This window comes from Drosophila hydei, unplaced genomic scaffold (genome assembly GCF_003285905.1).
Source record: "Drosophila hydei strain 15085-1641.00,03,60 unplaced genomic scaffold, DhydRS2 tig00008114-arrow-pilon, whole genome shotgun sequence".
NCBI classification, from domain to species: domain Eukaryota; kingdom Metazoa; phylum Arthropoda; class Insecta; order Diptera; family Drosophilidae; genus Drosophila; species Drosophila hydei.
Window position 1 is genome coordinate 161243 of NW_022045827.1, and position 9642 is coordinate 170884.

General features: G+C 44.8%; 3 protein-coding genes across 5 annotated transcripts; 1 reads left to right on the plus strand and 2 right to left on the minus strand.

The window, feature by feature from the left end:
• The first annotated feature begins 2 nt into the window (after positions 1-2).
• LOC111595011 (exocyst complex component 2) lies at positions 3-2987 on the plus strand. The gene is made up of 4 exons (XM_023308517.2): positions 3-189; positions 249-863; positions 923-2753; positions 2818-2987. Exons 1-4 carry the CDS (start codon positions 81-83, stop codon positions 2954-2956), a joined length of 2694 nt encoding a protein of 897 aa, XP_023164285.2. The 5' UTR covers positions 3-80; the 3' UTR covers positions 2957-2987.
• A 90-nt stretch (positions 2988-3077) lies between these two features.
• LOC111595013 lies at positions 3078-4780 on the minus strand. 2 transcript variants are annotated; one of them, XM_030224361.1, is made up of 3 exons: positions 4577-4780; positions 4249-4502; positions 3078-4189 (listed from the first exon to the last, which is right to left on the minus strand). In XM_030224361.1, the coding sequence occupies exons 1-3, from the start codon at positions 4641-4643 to the stop codon at positions 3176-3178; spliced, it is 1335 nt and encodes a 444-aa protein (XP_030080221.1). In that variant the 5' UTR covers positions 4644-4780; the 3' UTR covers positions 3078-3175. The 2 variants fall into 2 exon arrangements, with proteins under 2 accessions (XP_030080221.1, XP_023164287.1); XM_023308519.2 differs by having other exon boundaries at positions 3079-4189; positions 4574-4780.
• Positions 4781-5619: 839 nt separating this feature from the next.
• On the minus strand, positions 5620-9447 carry LOC111595018 (E3 ubiquitin-protein ligase msl-2). Of its 2 annotated transcripts, XM_023308527.2 has the most exons (4): positions 9304-9445; positions 6834-9180; positions 6359-6772; positions 5620-6077 (listed from the first exon to the last, which is right to left on the minus strand). In XM_023308527.2, exons 2-4 carry the CDS (start codon positions 8926-8928, stop codon positions 5929-5931), a joined length of 2658 nt encoding a protein of 885 aa, XP_023164295.2. In that variant the 5' UTR covers positions 8929-9180; positions 9304-9445; the 3' UTR covers positions 5620-5928. The 2 variants fall into 2 exon arrangements, with proteins under 2 accessions (XP_023164295.2, XP_023164296.2); XM_023308528.2 differs by having other exon boundaries at positions 6371-6772; positions 6834-9447.
• Between the last annotated feature and the right edge of the window lie 195 nt (positions 9448-9642).

Here is a 9642-nt window from a genome sequence, read left to right on the forward strand (position 1 = left end):
AAAAACATCGAATTTGTTGATCCGGCTGCATTTCTGTAGGCGTTGTTCACTTATTATTATTATTATTTAAATTGTACGCGATGGCCCCGCAGCCAGTGGTTACGGGTCTATCACCTAAGGAGGGTCCGCCCGGGACACGCGTTATCATACGTGGCGAATTTCTAGGCAGTCGTGTGCAGGATCTGATTGGTATTTAAAGCATTTGTCATCAACGCTTGTTTCCGGATATTATTTTGACTTATATTTAGGTCTCAAAATCTGTGGCTCCGACTGCCTGTTGTCGGCAGAGTGGAAATCGCCTAACAAAATCATAGCACGCACTGGCCCAGCCAAGGGCAAAGGTGATATTATAGTCACTACCATAAGCGGTGGTGTGGGCACATCTACGGTTCAATTTCGTGCATACCATGAAACAATTGGACCTCTCAAGGAGTCGGCTGTGTGGATAGAGGAGTCGCCATCGCAAAACTTTGCTTGGGGACGACGCACTCTTACGCAATCGGGCTTAACTCAGGAAGATCCCTTGGGCCTCTCCATTGAGGGAAATGAACAAAAAATTCCAGAAGACTTGCGTGATTTGTTTCCTGATGCTTGCGGCGACTTGTCACAGGAAAACTTCTCACCTGCTTGGTTTATGCTCGAGAATCACCTGGCCACTTCATTTGAGGACTTAAAGGCGGGACTGGCATATCTCAAGCGAAAAGTCGAGAGTCAGAAGGAAGGACAACTTTCTTTTCTAAAATCTAATGCGGGCTCTGTTATCGATCAACTGGATACGCTGATGAATATACGGGATAAATTTCAAGAGGATGTCAAGCTGTACGGCAAGGAGCCCTTCAGTATACTCGAACAGTCCATTGAAAGTGAGTAGCTCTTACATATATGCCTATATCAGTATATCAGTTCATCTTCTCATTTGCAGACTCCATTAGTGAATCGCAAAAGATTTTTACGGATGTACTTGTGCGGAAGGAGAAGGCAGATTCGACACGCTCTGTGCTCTTTGCCCTATCGCGTCACAAGTTTCTCTTCTGCTTGCCCAACAGCGTGGATCGACGTGCCAAGGCAGGGGAATATGATATTGTGGTCAATGATTATTCGCGTGCTAAGAATTTGTTTGGAAAAACGGAGCTGGCGATATTTCGTCAAGTGCTCGAGGAGGTGGATCAGCGCATTTTGTTAATCCGTAGACAACTGCACGAGAAGGTGGTAAAGATGCCGCAGAGCGTAGAGCAGCAAAAGAAACTAATCAAGGCGCTGACTAGCCTGGAGTTGCAACAGAGCGGCACTGCTATTGGCGATCGGTTGCGCAATACGGATCCCGCCTGGGATGCCATCGAGGCACGTGCCAAGTACTTGGAATCTACTTTCCGTCAAACCTTTGATCAGTACACCACTAAGGATGCAGCGGCACAGGAGAAGACAAAGAACCGCGATCCGAATCAGGCACCGAGTCGTGTTAACTTTTGCGAGGAGCTTTGCGACATAGCCGCCTCCCAGCTGCCCGATCTGTGGCGCCTGGGTCAACTGTATTTTACAGGCGAATTACGTGGACCTCATGATCCCAAACCGGGCGATTTTAAGCGTATGGTTTTAACAGCCATCGAGAAGTTCTGTATTTATCTGCGTTTGGCCATTCTCATTGCTGCTGATCAGCGTGCTTTACGTCAGTCGAGTGGCATATCCTGGCCAATTGGCTCATCATCAGCTACGCATCACTTCTTGCCGTGGATTCCGCAATGCTTGCGTTACACGCGCATCGCATATGCTACTCTGATTGGGCTGGATCTGCCGTCGGATGCACTTGACATTATACAGAAACTTATTGATGAAGTGCGTCTGTTTTGCTTCTCCATCATATTTAAACGCGCCACCGATCGTTGCAAGAAATTGGGCGCACAGGAGACATGGGAAACCACTGTAGAGGATTACCCTGGTGCAACGCAACTGCCAGCTGCATTGGAAACGCTGCTGGTGGAAACTTTGGACGAGGTACAGTCGGTGTGCATGCAGCCAGAGGTGCGTGAGGGCAACTTGCTAGAGCCCCATTCGGATGGACAGCGCGAGGTGACACAACGCCTTCAAGAGCTGTTGTCCGCTTTTAGTGGCATTATTGCCGAACTAGCTTATCCCTCGCATGACGATGAGACGCCCACGCATAATGTTTCGCAGCTGCTGGGCTTTCCCAATGCTCAGCAGCCGGAATCGGTGTCTGGTGCTGGTGGTGGAGGCGCTGCTGTCAACTGGGAGCAGCGCATGCTCTGCTGCCTGGCCAACTATGCGTATTGCAACAAGACCTTCTTTGCACACATTGGCGAAGTCTTTGTGCGCTATGGCTATCCATTGCCCACTTTGGCCATTGAGACGGCTCGCTATAATGCCAATCAGTTGTTTACCAATCTGTTGGAAGAGTATGTGGAGCATAAGGGTGATCCATTGGTGGGTACCATCGAACCATCCATGTATTTGGGTCGTTTTCAATGGGATCACGAGATGGAAATTGGCCTGGGGCAATTGCGTCCGTATGCGCATGAGTGTTTGGACAATCTTGTGGGTGTCTACTCCGAAATCTACAACATCTCGCCCACGTTGCTGCGTCCCATTTTGGAGTCCATTGTGCAGACTATATCAGAGGAGTTGGCTCGACTAATGAGCTGTGTACAGCACTTTAGCTACACGGGCGCTATTCAGGCGCATGTGGATATACGACTTCTGCGTGATGCGCTCGATAACTATGCCAATGAGACGGCCAAGTGAGTTAAATGCTATTCTTCTTCTTTAACCTGTTAATAACTCTATATATCATTCTATCTATAGAAACTATTTCATGGAGGCCTTGGAGGCTATAAGTCCGCCACTCAATGGCGAACAAAAGCGCAAAGCAGATGAGATTTTGGAACGTGTTAAACGGAATATGCGCCTGCAGTTGCTTTGCTTTTCAGTCAAGGAGCCCTAAGCACATTCCTCCTTAACAATTTAGTTATATATCAAATATTTATCAATTGCAATGTTCTTAACAATTACTCTAGTCAAATTCTCAATTATAAATGTATATAATTGATTACAGTTTGCATTTGCTGGAGTAATTGTATTAGAACGTATTTAATTAGCAAATGCTTACATTGCTGAGTAAAACTCTTAAGATTTATATAAAACAAAGCTTTAGATACAATAATTAATTAAGAGCCAATTGATCTAGCTTGAATTCGTAGATGAAATTCATGCCATCTTTTTTGTATTTCTCTAATGCCAGCTTGAGGACCTGCTCCACATCGATGGTGTTGAATTTCTCTTGGACACGCTGCTTGATAGGATTCTCGATTGCATCCATGATCTGATAGCGCAACAGATTGGGTAGCACATTGACGACAAATTCCATGGCATAGTCCAAGGTGCCGGCTCCATCGCAGCGCACTTGAATGTTGCCCATATCGAATTGAAGATCGTTGATCTGCAGTCGTTTGCGTGTGTCCAGTGGTTGGCTTATCTGAACCGTAACACGTATATGCTGCACCGTGAACTGGACATGACCCACTCGAGTCATCAGACCAAATCCAACCTCCCATTGCCCTGCTCCAGTGATCTGTTGTGTGCCCAGCTGCATACGCAGTGACATGGTGTTGTTGTGCATGTTCGCAGTGACGTTGCCCACGCGATAGAAACTAGAGCAGCCTGTGATCCAGGTATTGGAGAGCTGTACACTAAAGACGCCCATAGTGCGATTCTTGTCCTCCAAACGATATGGATCGTAGCCATTCTGTCTAACCATTTTGCGTAGGCCTGCAATGGCGCTGTCCAGTGGGGTTATCGAGTTCGGCATGCGACGATCTCCCATGAATTTCTCAATCCTTGTATTGATCTCACTGCGCACCTGTTTGTCTGCCTCCTGCAGCATAAATGGCTTCATGGCATCGAACACCAAATTGGGTGCCGAATTGATGATGCCCTGGAAAACGCTGCCCAAGAAGCCAAGATTCTGAAAATCCATAGCCATTTCACCAAAGGTAATGTCCATGTTGATTTGTTCCGTGGTCAGGTGACCATCACGCTCCACGCCGAGCGACACCGAGCACCGTACATTAACCTTCTTCAAGATGACGGTGAACGGTCCGTTGGCCTTAGAGAAGAAGGAACTGAGTATGTAATTGCCCCTAACCAGCATTTCGTCTAGCTGTATGCCAACGTCTGCCTGGAATAAACAAGATGGCGAGGATTAGATGAGATCGATCTAATTCTGCTGCTACTTGCTCTCATCTGTTTGAAGTCCATATCAACGGTGGCTATGCGAAATTTGGACAGACCGTAGGCCTTCACTTTCAGCATGTTCAGATTGGCCATGCCCAGACTTTTGGCCATATCGGGCACATCCATTGGATCTGGTATGGGTGCACCTGGCACTCCAACTGGATCCTCTTGCTTGTAATGCTCCAGCAGCCCCTCGATTTGTGCGGCCACGCGATTTTGGCTCGCCTCAATGTTATGCGCCTCATCGCTAGCCTCGGCTGCGGGTGACAAGGTTCAACTGGATTAGATAGATAATTGTAAACTTTCATATATTTGTACAGCTGCTCACCGCTTTCATCCTGCGCACGAGCGCTGCCCAGGACTAGGTATGCCACGAGCAAGACTATCAGCACTTTCATCTTTGTGCGATTTCGAATATAATAATCTCTGCTTATCAGTTGAGGAACTAAAACAACAACAACAACAACAACAACAAGTGTGTGACGGATGCGCACTTGCTGCTGCCTCCACTCGGATTCGAAGTCGAACTGACGACTGAGTCCGCTGAGTTAATCAAGAGATAATGATGAGCACAGCAGCAGCAGCTGCTGCCGTTGTGCTTATCAAAGGGCACGGCTAATGTTGAGCTAAACCCAATTTGAGTCGAGCTCTCGATTCTGTTTATTCTTCTCCCCCTTTTTAAACTGGGAATTGAGTGAGCGCGTGGCTGAGCCATTCAGTTCGCATAGCAGCGCAGGGAAGTCTGTATAAATTCCATGACATTCCATGTTCTATTACTACTCATCAGCTATTGCTGCTAAAAGTTCTAGAAGTCATTTTGTTTTTAATATATCATAGATAACATAAGTTATTGTAAAAGTAGATGAGCTAGAATCGCGTTCCCTGACTAGTCGTGTTGACTTTGGCCACAGTTGCCAATGTTATTTAATCGGATCACAATGAGAACTTCCAATATATTGTATCTGATTATAATTAATAATATTAAATTATAGTATTATTTTGACTTAGTTTTAACAATTTGTATTCATTCAAATTTAAACTTCATTTGTATTGTTTGATTTGCATTTAATTACATTTATTGCAATTGGCTTTTATAATTCATCATGCTCAATCTTAAAATTAAAAAAAAAAAATGTCACGTGCTAAAAAAAAAAGTTTCGTGCTAAAAAAAATATGTTTCGTGCTCAAAAAAAATTTGCTTAAATATATAAAAAAAAATTGGCATAAATTAATGACAAAATATGCACTTAAGACTATGAAAAAAATTGGCTTAGGCGTATGAAAAAAAATTTGCTTAAAGCTATACAAAAAAATTGCCTTAATCTATGAAAAAAATTTTCTTAAAAACTATGAAAAAAATTAATTTTTGTTTTGTTGTTTTTCTTTTTTGGTTTACAGCAGCCGCATACAAAGCATTCAATTATATATAATTATTATAGTATTATAATAATTGTTATTTTTTAGACTTTGACTAATTGTCACAATTCGTTGAACGAGTAATAAATACAAATTGCTTTGTTTTTTATATACTTCAGTTGGTGCAGGGATTCAAATTCTGCACTGCGGCGCCTTGTTTTTGTTTCTGTGTACGTAAACACACACAGATATCACTTATGGATAGATAAGGGTCTAATGAAGTACATAAGGAATTTTATAGGATAGAATATAAATAATTTCAGGTGTTCACGCAATGCCTTCACATGTGGTTTTAACAGCTCTAGGGGGGATTATAGAATATGGATCTCTTGATTGCTTGAGCTGCCGGTTAAACCAGCTACTTTTGGTTAATACAAACATAAAATGAATATATGGTTGTGCAATGGTAATAAAAGCTGAAATAAAACAAGAAGAGATGTCGGGATGAGCGCTTAAGTCGATTGCGACCGACTATAGAAATGTTGTGCCCTGTACCTGAATCTATATATATACATATATGTATAATAACTGTTACACAGGTACAGGTCACACACATGGACAGACACGAACAGTTCTTCTACCTACTCACAAATATTTACAACATACACAATTAAACCGACATTATGGCAACTATGAAACGTGGACCATAAACAGATTGCGAGGCTTGTTTGCCCGTTTACAATGATTGGTTACAAACCATGCAGCATACTAAGCAATATTTCTTCGTCATTGTCACCACCAATTCTGCTGTCGCCAGCGGCAGCATTACACGTCGTTGAACCGGCGCTGACAAGCATATCAGACGACTTCCTGGGCATATTACGTTCCATATCCAATTCCCTTCGAAAGCTTTTGAATCTCTTGGCCGGCTGCTCGATTGTTGATGTTGGTGATGGCTGTGAGGTGGTTGCTGTTGTGGCTGTCGATGGCTCCACGGTCGTTGGCTCCACGGTCGTTGGCTCCACGGTCGTTGGCTCCACGGCCGTTGGCGGCGGCATTATGTAAGCAAATTCAGGTATTGATGCATTACCATCATTGCTACGCAACGGTACGCGCTGAAAACCAAGCTGAGCCGGATCGACGGGCTCGCTGCCATTGAAGATATTGAAGCCTACGAAGAAATTATTTACTAAATGTTAACTGGGATGTATATGAAGTATAGCTAAGCATACCCTGGTATTGACCATTCTCGTTTTGCATGAGGACTAAGGGATGCTGCGATTGCTGCAGATTGTTAAGAGGAACTAGTGTAAAGCCCGATTGCATTCCGGTTGATGCTGAAATGGGTTCCTCTGCAGGTGCCACTTCTGTTTCTGTATCCATTTCAAAATCCTCTTCATCACTCGTATCACCTGCATCCTGATGCGGATTTTTGCAACCAATGCATTTGCAATCCACACACGATTTTCCTGCCACATAGCAAGTGCAACGTGAATTGCGACAGGTCGCCTTACCAGGAGCCGAAGTAGTGCCACAGCGGCAGATATGTGACATGCGTGAATCCTTGGGTTTAGGCTTATGGGCTGCGCTTGACGCTGGCGCCTTTGGCGTGGATGTGTGCGGTAGAGCCGCCGTTGTAGCAGAGGCTACAGGAGTTTTTTCCACGACTGGCGCAGCCCCAGAAACTGCAGCTGTGGCAGCCGTTGCAACGGGATTAGTCACTACAGCAGCAGTGGGAGCAGGCTTAACAGCAGGCTTGGTAGCAGCTATAACTGGGGCAGGAGCAGCTGCACGCGGTGGAGCTGGAACTGTAGCTATTGAAGCAGGTACTATAGCTTTTGTAGCTGGAACTGTAGCTATTGGAGCTGGAACTGTAGCTATTTGCGCTGGAATTGTAGCTATTGGAGCAGGAGCTGTAGCTATTTGCGCTGGAATTGTAGCTATTGGAGCAGGAGCTGTAGCTGTAGCTATTGGAACTGGAACTGTAGCTATTGGAACAGGAGCTGTAGCTATTGGAGCAGGAGCTGTAGCTATTGGAGCTAAAACTGTAGCCATCGGAGCAACAGCTGCTGTCATTATGGGCGATGCATTACCCACTCCTGATATTGGTGGCTTCACCTGAACCGAAGATATTATGGTTGGCTTCTTGTTGCGCAAATTCATGAGTGTGCCCGACGGTGCAGCAGCTTTGGTGGTTTCTAACTGCTCGCGATCCTCCATATCTTCGAGCAGCAGTTGGCCACGTCTTCGTTTTATAGAGCTACTGGCATTCACTGGCATAAAAACGGTTGTCTTGGAAGTGCTCGGGACAATTGGTTCGACAGGTTCAACGGTTTCCATTGCTTCAACTGCTTCAACTGTTTCAACTTCCTCGAGCTGCTGCTGCTGCTGCTGTGATAGCTGCACCACCTGACCAATGGAGGCCATATGCACCTCGCCGTTGGGCATCACATAGGTTGTATAGTTGGGCGTACTGTTGACATAATCCGTAGGCATCGTAAATGCCCCCGATATATCCACTTGCTCCGACCAGGGCGATTCTATGTAGCCAGCTGGCAAAATCGTTTGTTCCGCTGGAATAAGCATTTGCTGTGGTTGTGGTGCGATGTGGGTGTGTGTTAACATTCGTGCGCCGGGCGTCATCATGGGCAATGGATGAGCAAACTGTGCCTGGTCCCCGGTGGCCGCTGCCTCCAACTCTATATCCGTAATGGACAATTGATTGGGCATATGCTGCTCATAAGGCAGCTCAGGCGTTGTGGCCGCTGTCGTTGGCGGAGTCTCCGCCGGCAACGATGAAGGATTATTTGTGAGAAATGGCAAATCCGGTTGGAGCATAAATGTATCAGATATATTCTCATAGTTGGCGCCCTCCTGTATGAACCACTGTGTTGGCCTATTTGGCAGCCTAATCCGTGGCTTAGGCTCCCTGTTGTTTGTACTCTTAATATACGGTCGCAGATGAAAGAACTCTGAATACATTGAGGATTGCTGTAAGTGCACACAGAGCGTTTTATAGCACAGCAACTGTAAAGCCATTGTTTTGTTTTCCTCGTAGGTGCGAAAATCGGAGCAATCCTTGCACTGGGGGCAAATGGGCCACAAATTCTTTCGTCCACGCAGGCACAGCCGACAAACATGGTGGCCACAACGGCGTCCCTTTGGCTTGTAGGGATCATTTAGCAGCTTACAGCAGACGGCGCACGACAGTAGCTGACGCAGTTCACCAATACCTGTATTAATCTCTTGAATACGGCGGGTCGACAAATTCGAAGCGGGCTTTAGTGAGAGTAACGTAACTTTTATATAAAGGGTTTGCGCCTCCATCGTTAAAATGGTGGACAATACAAAAATGTGGATAAACGTTTATTAACAGTCCCCGTTTCTCGGAGACTGTGCTGGGCGAGCTATTGCGTTTGCCGCCTGCCTTGCTGTAGTTGCACCGCAATTCCGTTAAAACATGTTATTTAATTTTATTTGCTGTAATTTTTCACCGGTTCGCATCGAATTTTTGGCTGGCGTTCCTCTAGCAGTTGTTGTTGCTGTTGTTTTCACTTAGCGGCTAAATACTTAGAAATACTATTCACGTGCAAAAAAAAATCACAAAAAAAAAACAAAAAAAAAAGATGGTTATGTAGTCTTAATGTTATTCAAGTCATTTTTAATTTCACTTTGTTTTTAACAATTGAAGAGTAAAATTACCAAAGATGAATTGAAACGCCGTGCCTGCGTTTTATATTCTTTGCAGTGCAATGTGACCGTTCCATGGCGAGCTGTCGCTTATCGCTGTGAATGATACCGGAGCTGCCAACTTGTTAAATAAAATACTGATATGGTGACAGCTCTCTTGAGCATGTCTAATGACAGGGCTGCAAGGTCGAATTGAATAATATTTATTTATTCAAAAATAAGTAACAAAAACAATTTGCACTACAGCTCATGTATATGTTTAATAATTTTAGCAACGAATATTGAAACACAAATCTAAGAGAAGTATTCAAATACTAGCATTTGAAAAGGCTGTCGCTGTAGCAGAGGCTA

Bases quoted from the DNA above. Each gene is read 5' to 3' on its own strand.
- LOC111595011 (XM_023308517.2), top strand. From the start codon at position 81: ATGGCCCCGCAGCCAGTGGTTACGGGTCTATCACCTAAGGAGGGTCCG. The intron at 190-248 runs GTATTTAAAGCA...ACTTATATTTAG, and splicing joins TCGTGTGCAGGATCTGATTG to GTCTCAAAATCTGTGGCTCC. The intron at 864-922 runs GTGAGTAGCTCT...TCTCATTTGCAG, and splicing joins ACTCGAACAGTCCATTGAAA to ACTCCATTAGTGAATCGCAA.
- LOC111595013 (XM_023308519.2), bottom strand. From the start codon at position 4,643: ATGAAAGTGCTGATAGTCTTGCTCGTGGCATACCTAGTCCTGGGCAGC. The intron at 4,503-4,573 runs GTGAGCAGCTGT...TGTCACCCGCAG, and splicing joins TCGTGCGCAGGATGAAAGCG to CCGAGGCTAGCGATGAGGCG. The intron at 4,190-4,248 runs GCAAGTAGCAGC...TGTTTATTCCAG, and splicing joins TGGACTTCAAACAGATGAGA to GCAGACGTTGGCATACAGCT.
- LOC111595018 (XM_023308527.2), bottom strand. From the start codon at position 8,928: ATGGAGGCGCAAACCCTTTATATAAAAGTTACGTTACTCTCACTAAAG. The intron at 6,773-6,833 runs GTATGCTTAGCT...ATTTCTTCGTAG, and splicing joins CGAGAATGGTCAATACCAGG to GCTTCAATATCTTCAATGGC. The intron at 6,078-6,358 runs GTTTGTAACCAA...GTTTTATTTCAG, and splicing joins ATTGCTTAGTATGCTGCATG to CTTTTATTACCATTGCACAA.